Raw genomic sequence first — 19,810 nt, 5'->3', positions numbered from 1 at the left:
CTCTTCTGTAGGTCGGCTTGCTTGCAAGTGGCTGTTCGCCCAGGGACTCTGGTCGCCATGGTCTCAGACGGTGAGGGCCGCGCCGGCGGGAGCCGGACCCCGGGACTAAGCAGACTTTGCCCGGCGATGACCTACCAAATGGACTGCATTTTGGGGGCTGGGTGGAGCCTGTTTGTTCTTTAAAGGAGTAGCAAATGTATTCATTCGTTCATTCATTCAGTAAATATTTTTGGAGAGCCTCTTAGTGTGCCAGGCGTTATTTCATGCCCTGGGAGATACATAGAGAATATGACAGACTAGCGAAGGGTACAGTCTAGTGAGCGAGACAGACAGTAGGCAAGTAAGTAAAAAATAATTTAGAAGGGTGACAAGAGCTGTGACGACAGTATAAAGTGATGATGGTGTCGATTGCGATTCAGGGATGAAACAGGAGGAGCTGCTTTCGATATGGGTCCAGGGAAGACTAGTGATATTCAGACTAAAACTTGAGTGACTTTATAAAGGCTCTGTGAAGGCCTTGTGACAAATTGAGCCAATACATTGCAATGGGAAGACGGAAAGGGGACACCTGCGGGTTGAGGAGGGTGGAGACTTTCGTTTATACGTTAAACTACCAGTTACGAAGCTTGATGTCTTAAAGGGAGGAAAAAGAGGCCAGGGTGGTGGGAGCAGGGTGGGATAGAGGGATGAGATCAGAAAGCTAGCTAGCCAGGTGCAGGTCCCTTCTGGGACCAGATCTCTATTTTAAGTGTAATACAAGCCGTTTTAGGGCTCCTAACAAGAAAGTATTACTGATTTACGACTTTTTTTTTTCTTTGCGAGATCTTAGTTCCCTGACCAGGGATCCAACCCATGGCCTCTTGCAATGGAAGCATTGAATCCTAACCACTGGGCTGCCAGGGAATTCCCTGATTTACTATCTTAAAAGATTACTTTGACTGCTGTGTGGGAAATGGACTGTGGAGAGCAAGAATAGAAATAGGTCCTTTCAGGGGCAGTAACAATTGTCCATGCATCATTTTTCTGTTTTAATATCACAACTCTATGAAGGAGGCAGATCTGGTATGGCCCCTGTCTACAAACGAGGAGGTAGAGACCCAAAGAAAGAAAGCCACAGGGACATTCCATGTGTATGGATTCACACCTCTCCTGACAGGTGACGCTTTGTTTTTCTCAGGCTTGATAGTAGCAAGGAATGTATGGTTCTGAGAATTGGGGAGTGGAACCTGATGGAGATATAAGGCCAAAGACTTTTGGGCAGAGGAGTGAGGGCCTGTGGGAGAGACAGTTATTAAGTGACTCTTCTGTGCTAAACACTTTGTTCTGTGATTTACACAACATTCCTGATTCTCTAAGAAGTCCACGATTAAGAGGGCTGAGTGGGGAAGAGAGATCAGAAGCACAGCTAAGTGTAAAATGAGGTCGTGTGTCCTGTCATCAGAAGAGAGACAGCACTGTGGGTGGTCAGAAGGAGGCAATAGGGCATTGAAAAGCCACAGTGTTTATTTCAGTTTTTTTGTTGGAGTATAATTGCTTTGCAATGTTGTGTTAGTTTCTGCTGTACAACAGCATAGAGTGAATCAGCTATCTGTATACAGATATCTCCTCCTTCGTGGATCTCCCTCCCTCCCACCCCCAGCCCCCATCTAGGTCATCACAGAGCACTGCACTTAGCTCCCTGTGCTAAACAGCAGCTTCCCACTAGCTATGTGTTTTACACATGGTAGTGCATATATGTCAGTCCTAATCTCCCAATTCGTCCCCCCCAACTGTGTCCACATGTACCTTCTCTATGTCTGTGTCTCTTCTTGCCCTGCAAGTAGGTTCATCTGTGTCATTTTTAGCCACGGTCTTTAGAGTCAAGCAGATCTGTCTTCAGAGCTGGGTGTTAGCTTTGCCACTTGTTAGCAGGCCATGTGACTTAGAGAAAGTTACTTTCTCTTGCAAAATAGGAATACCATATTTCATCTGATCTAAGACAATATGATTATGAAATATGCTTTTACTTTATTTGATAGATCACTAAGAGAAAAAATGTGATCAGTCATAATGGTAGGTACCTTCCTGAGTTCAGCAACTCTCAAATGTTGAAAAAAAAACAGGAGGGAGTACATCTTATAATTGGTGAAAGATAGCTTCCCTGGTGTCTCATTGGTAAAGAACCCGCCTGCCAATGCAGGAGACATGGGTTCAATCTCTGGGTCAGGAAGATTCCCTGTAGAAGGGAATGGCTACCCATTCCAGTGTTCTTGCCTGGAGTATCCCATGGAGAGAGGAGCCTAGCAGCTTACAGTCCATGGGGGTCACACAAGAGTCAGACACAACTTAGTCGGACTCAACAACAACAAGTGAAAGATAGCATTAAGTCCCTTTCTGAGCTGTCAGCAATGGGACAGGAAGATAGGATTACATGTGCGAGGTCTGACACAGAAAGGCTGACATTTCCTCTCTTCTGAGATGGGGGAGCCATCTTCTGAGATGAGGGAGCCAGGACTTGTTGTTGAATAAGGAGGTAGCAAGGTTTGGGACCTTGGAGAGTAAATAGGATATGGGTATATAAACAAGGCATTGCTGCTTTCTGCTATTAAATGAGCATCCTGGGTTTTTTATAACAGTGTATGCTTACTGGTTCATATGTCTGTCACCTCAGAATATAGTCTCCCTGAGGGCTTGCATCCAGTATCCCCAACACCTAACACTGGTAATTCAGTGTAAGTGTTTGTTGAATTAATTAATGTGTTAGCCTGTTTTGTTGTGCCTTTCACTTTGTAGAGAGTAGCTTAATTTTTTTCACAATAAAGTCTTTACACAGCCATTGCTTTTCACTCTGGTTTTTACCTTTTAAAGATTGGTTACTAATTGTAATTGGCCTTGCTGGAAGGTGATTTGATGTACCTGGAGCCAGACTGATTTCTGCGTCTCCCTTTAAATCTCTCTCCACTCAGCCCTACCCCATGCCTGAAATTCTGCTAGTGATTCTTAGTGCTGGTCCATCAGTGCCCTCTGTCCTTGACCAGACATCTGTGATGCATGTATCTTTGGGGTCATAAAATGTTTATTGAGCATCCACCCCATGCTAGGCATTGTGTTCAGAGCAGAGAACAAACAGTGACAGAAGAGACAAAAGTCCCACTGCACAGTGTTCATAGTCTACTGCAGGGGTCCCCAACCTCTGGGACCTAATGCCTGATGATCTGAGGTATAGCTAATGTAACAATAATAGAAATAAAGTGAACAGTAAATGTAGTGCTCTTGAGTCATCCTGGAATGAACCATCACCCCCCCCCACACACACACACAACCTGTGGAAAAAATTGTCTTCCATGAAACCTGTCCCTGGTGCCAAAAAGGCTGGAGGTGGCTATTGCAGTGCATGAGAGGTGTCAATGTGCAGAAGGCAAGCAAGAGCTCACTAAGGGCCTCCAGAGCTTTAAGTCTAAAAAAAACTTGATCTTGTGTTCCTTTTATGATGGTAGCTTATATACATAGAAAGGCATGTAGTGGTGCTTGCTTTGGATTTAATTTACAATTTGGAAATGTTAGCTTTGTTTCACTTTTATGAGGCTAATTTTTTGTTGTTGTTAATATTTGCAGAAGATGAATTGAATCTTCTAGTTATCATAGTTGATACCAACCCTATTTGGTGGGGAAAGCAAGCATTAAAGGAGTCTCAGGTAAGGCTGCTTGGGAAGGCTTTTGGATAGTTCTGATTTGACTGAGTATATGTGTATATTGCTTTTTTATTAAGGTATAATTTCATACCGTAAAATTCACCCATTATAATGTATAATTCAGTGTTTTTACTACAATTCCATTTTATATAACTTCTATTTCCAGAAGGTTCCCTCGTGCTTGTTTGCAGTTGGTCACTGCTTCTACGCCCTAGCTGTTATTGTTGTTTAGTCACCAAGTCATGCCCAACTCTTTGCGACCCCATGGACTGTAGCCCACCAGGCTCTTCTGTCTGTGGGATTTCTCAGGCAGGAATGCTGGAGTGGGTTGCCATTTCTTTCTTCAGAGGAGCTTCATGACCCAGGGATTGAACCCACATCTTCTGCATTGGCAGGTGTTTCTTTACCACTGAGCCACCTGGGAAGCCCTCCCCCGAGTTGTAGGCAACCACTCATCTGGTTTCCGTCTCTCTGTTGCTTTTTCTGGACATTTCATATACTGATTCCATATAATATATAGTCTTTTTTTTTTAATACTTTGTATTTTGAAATAGTTATGGAATCACAGGAAATTAAGACTGGTACAGAGAGGTCTGTGTGCTCTGGCTCCAGCTTCCCCCAGTACTAACATCTTCTGTAACTGCAGTACAAAGAGCAAAACCAGGACATTGACATCAGTACAATCTCCAGACCTTATTCAGATAACAAGAGTTTTGCGTGCACCTGTGTGTGTATGTTTAGTTCTTGCAATCTTAGCACACGTGAGATTTGTGTAACTGCCACCACAATCGAGACACAAAGCTGTTCTATCCCAAGGAGCTCCCCGGTGCTCTCTCTATGGTTGTTGGCAACTTTCTAGTCCCTGGTACTAATCTAATAATATGTTCTCCAGGTCTATAATTTTGTTCCATAAATAGATCCTATAGTATGTAGCTTTTGATGGTAGCTTTTTTCTTTTATTATTTTTTAAGAGAACCTGGGACTAGGCTGTTTTATTTATTTAATTAATTTGTTTATTTGGCCATGACCCAGAGCATGTGGGATCTCAGTTCCCCAGCCAGGGATCAAACCCATGCCCCTTGCAGTGGAAGTGTGGCGTCTTTACTGGGCTGCTAGGGAAATTCCTATCCTTTTTTTAAAAATTAATTACTTTCCTTAATTTTTTATTTTTGGCTCTGCTGGGCCTTGTGGCTGCATGCAGCTTTCTCTGGTCTTGGTGAGCGGGGCCTCCTCTCTAGTTGCAGTGTGTGGGCTTGTCTTATTGTGGAATGCCAGCGTTAGGGCGCACAGGCTTCAGTAGTTGCAGCCCGCAGGCACAGTAGTTGTGGCACATTGCTTAGTTGCTCTATGGCATGTGGAGTCTTCCCGGACCAGGGACTGAACCCACGTCCCCTACATTGGCAGGTGGATTCTTAACCACTGGACCGCCAGGAAAGTGTCATGTGTCATTTTGATTATAGTCATTCTAGGGTAAGTGGTGGTACCTCATTGTGGTTTTAATTTGCATTTCCCTAATGACTAATGATGTCGAGTCTTTTGTTCATAAGCTTACTAGCTATCTGTATATTTTCTTTGATGAAATTCATATAAAAATGTTACGTCCAATTTTTAAATTCTTAAATTGGACATGTTCTTAATTAAATTCTTAAATTAGACATGTTCTCACCATTAAGAACAAGTTATGTACTTGATCGTAACTTTATCAAGTTGATGTACGGTGAGCTGCACATATTGAAAGTGTTATGTCTTCATGTATGTATGCATTCATGAAATTATCACCACAATCAAAATGATGAAATACAGATCCATGGGAGTTCCCTGAGAGTCCAGTGGTTAGGACTCAGTGCTTTCACTGCTGTGGCCTGGCTTTCATCCTTGTTTGGAGAACTAAGATCCTGTAAGCGGATCGACGTATCCAAAAGAACAAAACAAAACAAAAACACATAAATCCATCACTCTCAGAGTTTCTTCATATTCCTTTGAATTTCTCTCACCCATCTCTCCCTGTTCCCTCCTGGAGGTAGCCACTTATCTGCCTAATATCACTATAGATTCATTTGCATTTTTAAGGTATGTATATACCTGGAATCATGGAGAAGGTAATGGCACCCCACCCTAGTACTCTTGCCTGGAAAATCCCATGGATGGAGGAGCCTGGTAGGCTGCAGTCCATGGGGTCACTAAGAGTTGGACACGACTGAGTGACTTCACTTTCACTTTTCACTTTCATGCATTGGAGAAGGAAGTGGCAACCCACTCCAGTGTTCTTGCCTGGATAATCCCAGGGACGGGGGAGCCTGGTGGGCTGCTGTCTATGGGGTCTCACAGAGTTGGACACGACTGAAGCGACTTAGCAGCAGCAGCAGCAGCAGCAGCAGCATACCTGGAATCAAACAGTATATATAGTTGGTTTTTGTTATTGGGTTTTTTCTTGTTTGGTCTACTGGTCTGTTATTTTTACTCAGCATAGTTACTTTGACATTTGTCCATGTTGCTACATGGATCAGTAGTTCATTTCTTGTTATTGCTGAGTAGAATTCCATTGTGTGGCTGGTCCAGCATATCACTACATATTATCATACTCTCCAGGAAGACTGTCTTACTTTGAACTCTCATCCGTGGTATATGAGGATTCCTTTCTTTTTTTGGTACTAACACAAGATGCTCTGTTTCCTTATTTTATCTTTTGCCAGTATGATGCACCAAAAACTCTCTGAGTCTTCTTTTAGTATATCTAATGGCCCTTTGTATTCCTCCTTTGTGTTTTCCTCTGGGGGAGTTTCCCACTTTCCTCTTTGGGTGACCCTTCTTTTTTAACTGGATTGTGAACACTCTTTTTGTTAAAACGTTAACTCATTGTCTTTCGTGTCTTGCAGTTTTCCAGTTTGTAATTTGCCTTTCATTTTGGTTTAGTTGTTTTTTGTTGTGTGTAGAAATTTTAATAGGTTTGTTGTACATTTTAAGAAATAGAGTGAGTGAAATTTATCGGTTTTGTTTTCTGCTTAAAGTATTTCTTTCTTTAGTAATATTAATACTTGTCAGAATGTAAATTCCATGAAAAAAAAGGGTCTTCACATGGCACATAATAGGTTCTTAGCATATTTAGTGAATGAATTAATTGAAAGACTTTACAATTACCCATTTAATCAATATGTATTATCTATTCTATGTGTAGCAATAGTTGGCTAGTAATTTTATCACAGAAGATGTGACATGTTTACTATTCCCTGAGTGTTATACAAAAAACATTTGTGGAATATTGTACTGATGAGGAAGTGGTCTCATAAGTAAAATTGGAAAACTATAGTTTCTTTTTCAGATTTGATGATCCATATTTTTGCTATGAATACATTTATTTATGAACAAATAAGTTGTATTGATTAACAGTATAACAGCTGGAACAATAACAGTGAAAATGGATGTCTTTGCGTGTGATTTCTTGTCTCAGTTGGAATTTTAGTCTTTCTTGAGTTTCTATTTCAAATTAGACAGTTTTGATTATTGGGGAGGATAAAATTGTACCTGGTAGACAGTTCTTTATGGGAGGAGAAAGAAAGGACGATTCTTGATAACTAGCATTAGTAAAGATTGATTCTACTGACTAAATTTGGTCTAGGTCAACTGGAGCACAAATCAATCATCGTGTTTATAAAAAATGACCGTCTCTCCTCCCGCTTCCCCAGTTCCATCCCATCCCGCAGTAGTAGCTCTTCCTTCCTTTTGCTCTCTTCCATGAGACCTGACCTGCCATGTGTTGTTTTTCTAAGCAAGTCAGAAATGGGCAAGTCTCTGCTGTTCAGAATCAGAAAACTATGCCTTTCCAATGTTTTTGCTTATGACCTTGGAGAAGGGAACTCCAGAGCAGATTTTTAGCGTGAATAATTATCTGACATAGTGATTTTGGGTAGCTGTTTTAGATTCTTTTGTCTTCTCTGTTTCAACAGTTTACTCTGTCAAAATGCATTGATGCCGTGATGGTGCTGGGAAATTCTCATTTGTTCATGAATCGTTCCAACAAACTTGCAGTGATAGCAAGTCACATTCAGGAAAGGTATGACATTGTGATTACTCTTCCTGCTCAGTGCTTAAGGACCCTGAGATGAGATATTACTGGGGTAGATAAACATACCTCAAATAATAAACTGGTAGTAAATTAGAATTTGGTAGGAATTCTCTTCAGTTGTCATCTGAAGAGTGAGAACCACCGGAAAGCGTTTCAAGAGGCTGTAACTGAGTACCTTCTTTATTTCTCTCATTTTTTAAGAAAACAGTGGAATCATCAAAACATTCCATGGTGGTAGACTCATGTTTGCCAATTTGCCTGTTTCATACATTTTGTAAAACTGAAGTTTATGATGGACTCTTGAGATTCTGGAATTGGTGTGGTCTTTGTTATCTCTGCTGAATTTTATTTTGATGTTTAGTGAGGGCACTGAGGCCTGGTATAACTAGGGGGTTTTTTGTCTGTTTTTCTATTTCAGTCGATTCTTATACCCTGGAAAGAACGGCAGACTTGGAGACTTCTTTGGAGACCCAGGAAACCCTTCTGAATTTACTCCCTCAGGAAGTAAAGATGGAAAATACGAGTTGTTGACAGCAGCAAATGAAGTTATCGCTGAAGAGATCAAAGATCTAATGACCAAAAGTAATTGCTTTCAGCTTTTCTTCCTCCCATTATTGCTATTTGCAGATGGAGTTGAATGTGGAAGTCCGTGAGGTTTTGAGTCCAAAAGTTTGAGATTCTTGATATTATTTACTTAATTTCTTTTCTCTCTCTCTCTTTTTAAAAATCATGCCCACAAAAGCCTGTGTGATGCTTGCCTGACCTCTGCAGCATGGACACTGGTCACCAGCCTCCACTTGAAACACTCTAGTGTCTGAGGATAGCCTGTTTTGACCCATTTTTCCTCTTTCTCAGACCATTCTTTCTTCCATTTTTGACTTTCCCTTCATCTTGTTTCTTCACTTTTTAAAAATATTGATTTTGTTCATTTATTTTTAGCCGTGCTGGGTCTTTGTCACTGCACTCAGGCCTTTCTCTAGTTGCAGTGAGCAGGCTTCTCATTGTGGTGGCTTCTCCTGTTGCGGAACACAGGGTCTAGGGCCCGTGGGCTTCAGTACTTGTGGCACACTGGCTTAGTTGCCCTGAGGCATGTGGAATCTTCCCAGACCAGGGATTGAACCAGTGTCCCCTGCATTGGCAGGCAGATTCCTAGCAGGGAAGTCTATCATTTTATTTCTTTAAAAACTTTTTTTTTTTAATTCCACACCATGTTTTTCTTCCTCTGTATGTTCTCGTCCAACCTCCCCATTAATTGTCATTTGTGTATGAACACTTCCCAGTCTTTGTCTCTAATCCAGCCTTTCTTTCACACTGCACATGTCCCCACTGAAGTGTCCCTCAGCCTCATTAATAAGCCCGAGACTAGTTTCATTTTCTTTCCCCTCAATTACACCACCACTTCATTTTTGTCACCCCCATCCACCTGCTTTTCCAAAAGCTTTCATTTTGACTGCTTCCTTCTAAACCAACATCTAATCATCTATAAAATCCTATTACTTTAGTCTCAGAAGTACCTCCAAAGTCTGACCCCTTATTACCTGCCATATAGCTCAACCGTGGGACCGCTGACATCTTGGGTGGGGGAATTCTTTGTTGGGGGTGTTTCCTGTGCTTTGGAAGATAAGAGTTAGTTGCTCAGTCATGTCCCACTCTTCGCGCCTCCATCGACTGTAGCCCCCAGGCTCCTCTTGTTCATGGAATTCTCCAAACAAGAATACTGAAGCAGATTGCCATTCCCTTCTCCAGGGGAGCTTCCCAGCCAGGGATCGAATGCAGGTCTTCTGCATTGCAGGTGGGTTCTTTACCATCTTAGCCACCAGGGAAGCCCTTTGGAGGACACTTAGCAGCATCCCTGGCCTCAACCAATTGGATGCTAAAATATCCCCCAGCTGGGGCTTCCCAGGTGGCACAGTTGTTAAAGAATCTGCCTTGTAATGCAAGAGACAAAAGAGACACGGGTTCAAAACCTGGGTCAGGAAGATCCCCTGGAGAAGGAGATGGCAACCCGCTCCAGTATTCTTGCCTATAGATCCCATGGACAGAGGAGCCGGTGGGCTGTGGTCCATGGGGTCACAAAGAGTTGGGCGTGACTGACTGAGCACACTTGCAGGTACAAACCAAATGACCCTCTTCGGGCACAGTTGCCCCGGTTGAATCATTATAACAGCTTCTTTCTCCTTCTTTCCCCATTCAAGTCCTTCCGCTCAGCCCTCTAGAGTTATCATTCTAAAAATCAGAATTAGTATTCCCTGCCTCAAAGACTTTTGCTAATTCCCTATTGCCTGCAGGCAGTGGTTTTAAACTGTCTCCTTTGTCCAAATCACTGGTAGGGAAAAGGCAACTCTAGAGACAGTGGACCAGTGATTTCTCTTGGGACTGAGGGGGAGCAGGAAGGGACTGGGAATGGGCCTAAGTGATCTTTTGGAGTGATGGAAATGTCCTACAGTTGGATCATGGTGATGATTTCAACTCTAGAAATTTACTGGAAATCATTGACTTGTGCACTTAAAAAGAGTGAATTTTGAGATCTGTAAGTTACACCCCAATAACATGAAATACTGGACCCCACTTCATCATTTCCGATTCAGTGGGTCTAGGGAGGGTCGAGTGCTTTGGATGGTGGCTCACACGGTAAAGAAACTGTCTGCCAATGCAGGAGACCGAGACCCAGGTTCGATCCCTGGGTCAGGAACGTCCCCTGAAGTATGAAATGGCAACTCACTCCAGTCTTCTTGCCTGAAGACTTGCGTGGTAGAGGAGCCTGTTGGGCTACACTGCATAGGGTCTCAAAGGGTCAGACTCGACTGAGCATAGCACAGCACCGCACCAGGGAGGACCCAAGAATTTGTATTTTTCTTAAGTTTCCAGGTGATGTTCCTCCAGTGGGTTCTAGAATCAGATTTTGGAAACCACTGGCCTCCAGCGTAAAGGCCCAACTTCTCAGTACAGTGGTCCAGACCTTTCCCGGTCTGACCTCCTCATGGGGCATCAGCACTCCTGGACCAGTTTCAAGCCCTGTTCCTACAGGGTATTAATCTGGACTCCCACCTTGTTGAACTGGATGTTTAGAATTTTGATTTTTATGAGTGATTTTTTGTTGTTGTTTTTTTTTACTCAAGTCTCCAGATAAGCTGTGAACTTTGTCCCTACTTCCCACAGCCAGGGCAATTGCTCCAGTCCTCTTTTCACTGGTCCAGCTTTCCCGGGGCAGTGGGAAGGAAGAGGTGATAGGAAAGGCTCAGAGCCTAGCCAGGGACCTCTGTGCAGGCTGCCCTCGGTCACTCGCAGACTTTTGTACTACTCAGATCATTGAGAAACCAGAACCTTCCCCAGTAACACTAGGATACTTTTTAGTATCTATTTTTATAACAAAACTTACCATTTTAACCATTTTTCAAGGTACAGGTCAATAGCATAAAGTACATTCACACTGTTGGGCAAACATCAAAACTATCCATTTCAAGAACTTTTTCATCATCCCAAACTTAAAATTTATACTCGTTAAACAACCACCCCTCATTGCTCCCCATTCAGCCCCCAACCACCAGGGTATTTTAAATTGAGAAAATGTTTAACAATTACTTATCTGTGTTTATAAACCCAGTTTTGAAAATGTTATCTGATTTCCTTCATGAATATGAATGCTTTGGTTTAAAAATGATTTTGGTTCAAGAAAGTACATAAATATTCTCTTTTTAATGCTTTTTGTTATTTACAGGTGACATAGAGGGTCAACACACAGAGACTCTGCTGGCAGGATCCCTTGCCAAAGCTCTTTGCTGTATCCTTGGTTTTTTTTCCTTTTTTAATATGTGTTTATTTATTTTATGTTTGGTTGTGCTGGGTCTTTGTTGCTGCCTGGGGGCTTTCTCTAGCTGTGGCGAGCGGGGGCTACTCTGCACTTCGGTGCTCTGGCTTCTCACTGCCGTGGCTTCTCTCGCTGTGGAGCTTGGGCTCTAGGGCGCGCAGGCTTCAGTGGTTGCAGCACGTGGGCTCAGCAGTCTCAGCTCAAGGGCTCCAGAGTATAGGCTCATTAGCTGTGGCAACACGGGCTCAGTTGCCCCGCAGCATGTGGGATCTTCTCAGACCAGGGATCGAACCAGTGTCCCTTGCATTGCAAGGTGGATTCTTAACCACTGGACCACCAGGGAACCCCTGCTGTATCCTTGGTGTTTTAATCATTCAGAAGTTTGTTTTGTGTTTTCCTTTAATAAAGATACCTTAGCTTGTGATATTTCTTAGAACCATGGATGCCCACATTACTGGAAGGCATGCGTATTCTAAAGCAGAAGATAATAAAAATGCTTTAACATGTTTTTAGGAGAAGCTGTAAGAATGAGAAAACTCTACTTTCTCCAGTATGTCTTAAGAGCTCACAATGAATTGTTCTTCAGGATGTTTCTCTGTTTATTATTAGACAGATTAAAACTTTTTTTTCCTTCTCTCAAGTTAGAAACAGTGTTTGATTTTAAAAGACTTTTACTGACCCTGGGACTTATTAAATGAGCAGCTGGTTCTCCCCAGGAGAACTAGTTATTTTGCCCACCTTTATAAGCATGTTGATAATCTGTTTGTGTGACATTTTTTTCAGTCTTATGTAATTTAATTTGTTTTGTACAGTATCGAGTGATCCCTCCGTTCCCAGACTGTGACTGGGGGTGTCTGATTGTCTGTGTATGGTTTACAAATTCGTCATCTCATTTGGTTGGTGTATTGATTTACTTGTGCCAGTATTCACATCTAGGACATGATAGATAGCCGTAGAACAAGCAAATCTATTAATTTTAATTTTCTTGGAGAATAATCATATTTCGGTCAGGTTGCAAAACCCACTTGATTGCAAAGTCAGTAATTGGAAGCTCCCAATCTCTTTTGTGTGTTTATTGTGAGTCATGGAGCTTTTCCTTTTTTTCAGGTAGGTGGATGCTGAATTTATTTAACTATGATTTGAATTTATTTGTTCTGTTTACTGTTATTGTTTATGAAACAATATTTTTAAATTCCTTAATTCTAAGAAAACAAGACATTCATAGAATGAACAAGGAAGTTAAAGGTGAGAGCCTGCAATCTTCTATGAGACTGTAGTTGTTTTTTTTTTTTGAGACTGTAATTCTTATTTTACTACTGTAACTTTGAGGGACTGTTTTAAAATTGGTGAGAAAACTTTATATATAAAATGTTCAGTGAGATTCAGTTGTAATCTGTTTTTATCTCTTTATAGATAATCAGGAAATGAAATCAAGGATATTGGTAAGATTAAAAGAAATCTGTACTATATTTTTATACTAGCCAGAGCCAGTTAGAAAACAGACTGAGAAATAAGACCCATTTATAATAGAAGCAATAAATATTAAGATTCCAGAGTTAATTAACTAGTGATGTGTAAAGTTGATTATGATGAAAAACTGAAATTCTTAGAGACATAAAAGTATTGAAGAAAAAGAACCATATTTTTTTCTTTTTTAATGTTTTCAGTTATTTTTATTGATGTATAATTGATCTACAATATTATATAGTTACAGGTATATAATGTAGTGATATGCAGTTTTTTAAAGGTTATATTCCATTTATAGTTATAAAAATATTGACTATATTTCCCATGTTGTGTAATATATCCTTGTAGCTTTTTTTGTCTGTAATAGTTTATACCTCTTAAATCTCTACCACTGTGTTGCCCATCTCCTCTTCCCTCTTCCCCACTGGTAAACGATAGTTTGTGGAGAGCCATATTTTATTCTTGAATGTCAGTTTGTCTAAGGTTAAACTGTAAGTTCAAGTGCAATCTCAGAATATTAATCAGATTTTTTTTTTCCTGGCAGAGTGGGGGGATTTAAAAAAGTCAATAAGAGTTTACCTAAAAGAATAAATCAGTGGGAATAGCCAGGAGCTTTCTGAAAGAATAGTAAGCAGGCACTTGCTCCAGTTGACTTAAAAACACACAATATTACTCTGTTGTGAGTTTAAGTTTTATTCAGGGTTTTATGAGCATTATAGCTCAGGAGACAGCCACTCAGCTGTCAAGAAACTGTCCCAAAGAGGTAGAGGAGAGACCGGTTTTTGTGGGTTTTTTTTTTTTTTTGGCTAGGAAATTCACACAGTCAAGCATACCTCTTGGTAAAAGATGACTGCTAATCACAAAGAACAGATATCTCAAGTTAGTGATTTTATTGCTTTTCTATTTTTTCAGTTCTTGCCTACAAAGAGGCAGGAATCTGGGGTTGTTGAAATTCTTCCTGAGATACCCATCTGACTGTCTAAGGGCCTGTTACTGAGTGCCTCATCCTGCCTTTCATCCTGGACTCCTTTCAGGGTGCGCGGTCGGTGGGCAGCTGCAGTGGGTTCCCATTTAACCCTTGGAGAACTGGGTGGGGAGCAGTGCTCTTTGTTCTTCTTTATTCACACTCCTTTGGGCATTCAGACACATTTAAAGCTACAGTAACAGTGTGGTTCTGGTACAGTAGTATACAAACAGATAAGGGGTACATAGTGGGGTTTGACACAAGATAAATGAAACACTTCAAATGTATGGGAAGGAAGTAGATTATTCAGTAAAAGATACTGGGCCAGTTGGTTGGCCATCAGGAGGAACACAAAGCTAGATCTCACTGCTTACCCCTAAGCACATTCTAGTAATGATCAAACATGTCAGTGTAAAAATTCGAGTCATAAAAGTGCTGGAAGGAAATATGTGTTTATCATCTTCAGTTGGTGAGTATCTTCCTAAGCATGATGTAAAACTTTAAAAGGAAGCTTAAGACCTCAAAAAAATAAAACCCCCAAAGCAAGGATGGGAAAAGAAAAAATCTATTAGGAAAATGTGTTTTCAACATAACTACATGACAGGATTAATGTAATATTTCTAAAATAAAAAAAGAGCTTTTGTAAATTAATTTTTAAAAGTCAGGGTTGACTCCAAAGGAACAGGTGGGAAACGTGAGCAGTCTGCAGAAGAGGAAATGCAAAGGACCAGGTAGCGTTTGGAAACATGGCAGCCCTACTAGTGGTTCTTCTCTTGTGTCGCCCATGAGAGGGTAAATTAGTACAGCTTTTCTCAAAGGCAGGTCAGTAATATGTATCAAAATGAAATGTGCAGACACTTAGTAATCCCACTGGTTATCTTAGGAGCCAGTCAGTTGTGCAAAGGGTAGATGGGTGTATTCATCAGAGCATTGTCTAAAATTGAGGTTTGAAAAAAAAACTGAGATGTGGAAACTGCTTAAATGTCTTCTGTAGGTAATTGGTTAAATAGTCAAAACCTAGGAACTCAGCATGAAGGATGATATACACTCATATTTATTGACATAAGGTTGTTTCCCCCAGATATTGGGGACTGCAAAACCAGGTTGCAGAATACTAGGGTATCATCCTGGGTGTGTGTGTGTCTGTGTCTGTTGGATGTGAATGTATATACATGTCCACATAGACGCTCTTTAAAAACCATTAAGAAGGATTATCTCTTGAATGATAGGATTTGGGGGATATTTTTAATAACTACAAAGATAAATTAGAAAGATGACATTGACTGTAGTTTGTTGTATACTGTGTTGACATTTGAGTAAGAGTACTAGAATGTGGCTGAAAGGTATTAACACGCATATGATTTTTAGGTGATTAAGGCTGCAGAAGACAGTGCATTGCAGTATATGAACTTCATGAATGTCATCTTTGCAGCACAGAAGCAGGTGAATCGAGAGCCGCCTTTTTAAAGAATATTGCTTTCATAATGAAGGAGTTAATTTTACTGTTTGAATGGCCTGCTTAAAGAAATAGTCTGACTGAATACTTACTAAGGGATTGGGAATCTGGAATCCATGTTTTGTACTAGTCATTTTTCTATTTTGAGTCCTGCACCCTTGAGAATCTAGTGGATCCCCAGAAGAATATGCACTCAAACTCACTTTTGTTTATAACTACATGTATAGTTACAGCCCTGTTTAGCCCATCCTTAGACTTCAGGCTAAGAATCCTGAGTTTTGTAACAGTTTGCTGCATGTGTGGCCTCAATTTCTTTTGTCTTTCTGCTTTAGGGAGGTTTTAGGTAGCACAGTGGTAAAGAACCCTCCTGCCAATGCAGAGATGCGGGTTCAATCCCTGGCTCAGGAAGATCCCCAGGAGAAGGAAATGGCAACCCACTCCAGTATTCTTGCCTGGGAAATCCTACAGACAGAGGAACCTGGTGGGCTACAGTCCATGGGGTCGCAAAAGAGTGGGACACAACTTAGCAACTAAACAACAACAATAAATATTTGTAAATAACTCAAGTGTTCAGATGAGTTATCATTAATACATTTTCTTCTTTGACATGTTGAAAAAAAACTTTCTTAAAACTTCAGCTTAAAAAATAAACAACACTTCAGTTTTGGGATATCCCTGATGGTCCAGTGGTTAGGGCTCCATGCTTCTATGGCATGGGATATAGGTTTGATACTTGGTCAGGAGACTAAGATCCTGCATGCTGTGGTGGTATGGCCAAAAAACTTTAAAAAAAAACAAACTTCCGTTTTAACCTAAAATGCTGCTATAGTCACCTGTAAAGTTTTCCGTCTTGGAGTGGCAGCATGATATAGTGAAAAGGCCATGGACTTCGGGGACAGGCAGGTTGGGGGTGACAGCATTGTTTGCCCTTGGCTCTGTGACCACCACCCAGCCAAGGCCTGGGTGTTTCAGTGTAAAATGCACATCAGATATCTACTTGCAGTGTAACCATGCATATTAAATGAGTCGTTTTAAGAATAGAGTCTGGCATATAGTAGGTTCTCACTATAAGGTAGTCTTCACTATTCCTGTTAATATTTTTTGAAATGTCCATTTCAGAATATTTTGATCGATGCCTGCGTGTTAGACTCTGATTCAGGACTCCTCCAACAGGTATATTTTAAATGAATGCTTGATGGTGGTTCTGAAAGCATAGTGAGTTCTGTTACCTGTGATAAATGCCTCTCACCCACCAGTCTTCACACAGCTTTAGGGATTATCCCTTATGATACTTTAGATTAGAGCACCAGCATCTCTCTGGTTCCTTTGAAATTCTTATTTATAGTCTACATAATCATTTGATTGACTTTGTAAAAGTATTATAATTCACTCATTAGAATGAATTCAAGCAGCACAGAAAAGTATTTTTAAAAAGAGTAAAAAAAAAAAAAAAAAAGAAAAATCTGTTCAAATCCTTTCATCCCGAGGTTATTGTTAATGTTAGGTGACCAGCATGATTGCTCTATACATACAGATGGAAGAGTAGATCACTAAGCAGAGCATTTTATAAAAATAGGATCCAGATCTGTGCTGTCCTTAATGGTAGCCATATGACTGTTGAGCTCTTGAAAAGAGTCTGATCTGAATTGAGAAGTATGTGAGTATACAGACTGAATTTCAAAGACTTAGGATGAAAAACAATGTATAATATCTCATTAATGATTCTTATACTGGTTACATGTTAAAATGATAATGCTTTGAATATATTGAGTTATATAAAAGATGCTACTAAAACTTTATCTCTTCATTGTTCTGTTTTATGTGGCTAAAAAATTAAAAATTATGTAAGTTGCTTATATTATGTTTCTCTTGGATGGCACTGTTAGATGTTACTTTTAATCAAAACATGAAAATGAGTTTTACTTTAACTAAAAAGGAAAAGGAAAACCAGAAAACTGGAAATAAGACTGAAGACAATACTAAACTTTTGATAAATGTTTTTTGATCACAAGGAACATTATTTCCTAAAAGATCAGTTAAAAGCATAAAATTACAGAAAACTTTGAGTTTAGGTTACTGCTGGGGATTGACTGGGGAAGAGGGTTACAATCAGAAAGTACACCAGCCTCAAAAGTTCTAGGATTGTCCTGTTTCTTAAGCTTGATGGTAGATGCATGGTGTTTATTGGAATGTGAAGTGGTACAGCCTCTTTGGAAAACGATCTGAAACTCCCTCAGAAAGTTAAACATAGAATTACCAGTTGAGTCTGCAATTCCATTCTTAAATATTTACTCAATGAAAACATGTCCACACAAAATACTGTCCATGAATATTCACAGTTGTGCTATTCGTAATAACCTGGAAGTGCAAACAACTCAAATGCCTATCAGTGGATGAACGGATAAACAAACTGTGGTCTGTCCATGTGGTGGAATATTATTTGGTCATAAAAAGGAATTGAAGTACTGATACATGCTACAAGACTACAATATGAATGTACCTTGAAAACTTTATGCTAGGTGAAAGAAGCCAGTCATAAAAGGACATAGCTTGTCTGATTCTGTTGATACAAAGTGTCCAGAATAGGCAAGTCCATGGAGACAGAAAGCAGATTGGTGGTTGCCAGGGGAAAGGAGTGACTGTTAATGGGGATGTAGGGTGATAAGATGTTCTGCAACCAGATAGCAGGGACAGTTGCACAGCTGTGAATATTCTAAAAATTAGTAAATCGTACACGTTAAAAGGATAGCTTTTATAGTGTGTGAATTACATCTCAAACTGTTAACTGGAAAATATAATGAGAGTGAATAAGCATGGCAGGAATAAAAATTTACCACCAGCAAACAAACAGGAAAAAGGACTTGCAATGTCTTATAACTGCAGGCTTCCAAGGGTGAAAGGGCATGGACCAAGGGGAAGACACAAGCTGTTTGAACATCTGGAGAGGTGGCTGCAAGTTTCGAGTCCTCCCTCACTCTTGGAAGAGACGCCCTTTTAATTTGCTATGTTGTAGACCTGAAGAGTTGGTGGTGAGAATGACCTCTGTCTGTAAAAGCTAGTGCACATGTGGCAGTGAGTCCTTTGTGTGTCTTACAGGCTTGTGACATCACAGGGGGACTGTACTTGAAGGTGCCCCAGATGCCTTCCCTTCTGCAGTATCTCCTGGTAAGGAAACGTCAACAGAGAACCTAATGCCTTGAGTCAAGAGAGACCCTTGTTTCCTGGGGAATGAATGGGAACAAGACGGATGATGCCTAGTAACTGGAAGAAAGGAGTAGAGGGGTGACTTAGGGAATTCCAGCTTCCAGTAGTCTTTGGACCGTGTAAGTTCTATGTAGAATGTTGTATGACTGTTTACAGCACAGTGCCTGTGTGTGGAGGTGTTCAGTAATTGTGGAATGAAAAATAGACATTTCTCAACAGACATTCAAGGGAAATCCAGTTTAGTATTCTCAGTGTTTACTGGCTGATGTCTAATATCTATATCTTGGCTTCTGGTTGTTTTCCCCTGTGTTTTAAATAAAAATTTCGTGGTCATTTTTTGTTTATTTGTTTGTTTCATATAGTGGGTTTTTCTTCCTGATCAAGATCAGAGGTCTCAGTTAATCCTCCCACCCCCAGTTCATGTTGACTACCGGGCTGCTTGCTTCTGTCATCGAAATCTCATTGAAATCGGCTACGTCTGTTCTGTGTGCTTGTCAAGTAAGTTCGTGTACTGAGTTTTTCTTTTTAACGTCTTTCTTTGGTGGGGGCCAGGGAGCACTGTGTGGCGTGTGGAACCTTAGCTAACTGACCAGGGATTGAATACGTGCCCCCTGCAGTGGAAGTGGAGTCTTAACTCTTAGACCACCAGGGAAGTCCTTACTGAGGACTGAGTCCATACTCAGTTTTTCTATGTTGGAGGGGAGTGTGCAGAAGATATCTTCAACTGTGTTGCTTCTAAATCATCCTGGTGTTTTTTTTGTTTGTTTCAATGTACAGTATTCTGCAATTTCAGCCCAATCTGTACCACATGCGAGTAAGTATCTTTGGGGTTATGTGGCTGGCTCCCACTTACCAGAGATTTAGAGCACTAAAAAATGTTTTATTTTTTTCTGTGTATTATTTCAGGACAGCCTTTAAGATTTCTCTGCCTCCTGTACTGAAGGCCAAGAAAAAGAAACTGAAAATGTCCTCATGATAATAAAAATCATTTCCCTATCACTTAAGGCTGGTTATAGAAATTATATGGCAGAATCTTTGTTAGGGAGGCTCTGAAAAAAATAGAGATGTGTGTAAGATAATGAGCTTTCTTACAGGAAATATTGTGAAACATCATCCTTATCCTGTGCTTCTGGGGGGCTGATTTATTTGAGGGAGTCATTCTATGCAATATACCCTA

At 40.6% G+C, this 19,810-nt stretch overlaps 1 protein-coding gene across 1 annotated transcript; it reads left to right on the top strand.

Moving 5' to 3' along the window:
- Window positions 1-16: 16 nt before the first annotated feature.
- Window positions 17-19,609, top strand: GTF2H3 (general transcription factor IIH subunit 3). The gene is made up of 13 exons (XM_052654861.1): window positions 17-70; window positions 3,595-3,674; window positions 7,616-7,722; window positions 8,153-8,316; window positions 11,453-11,515; window positions 12,758-12,787; window positions 12,956-12,984; window positions 15,342-15,416; window positions 16,549-16,602; window positions 18,526-18,594; window positions 18,996-19,131; window positions 19,411-19,447; window positions 19,540-19,609. Exons 1-13 carry the CDS (start codon window positions 58-60, stop codon window positions 19,607-19,609), a joined length of 927 nt encoding a protein of 308 aa, XP_052510821.1. The 5' UTR covers window positions 17-57.
- The last annotated feature ends 201 nt before the right edge of the window (window positions 19,610-19,810 follow it).

Source organism: Budorcas taxicolor, chromosome 17, assembly GCF_023091745.1.
Source record: "Budorcas taxicolor isolate Tak-1 chromosome 17, Takin1.1, whole genome shotgun sequence".
NCBI lineage: Eukaryota > Metazoa > Chordata > Mammalia > Artiodactyla > Bovidae > Budorcas > Budorcas taxicolor.
The sequence above is the reverse complement of the archived record's forward strand: the minus strand, read 5'-3'. Positions and strand labels throughout refer to the sequence as shown.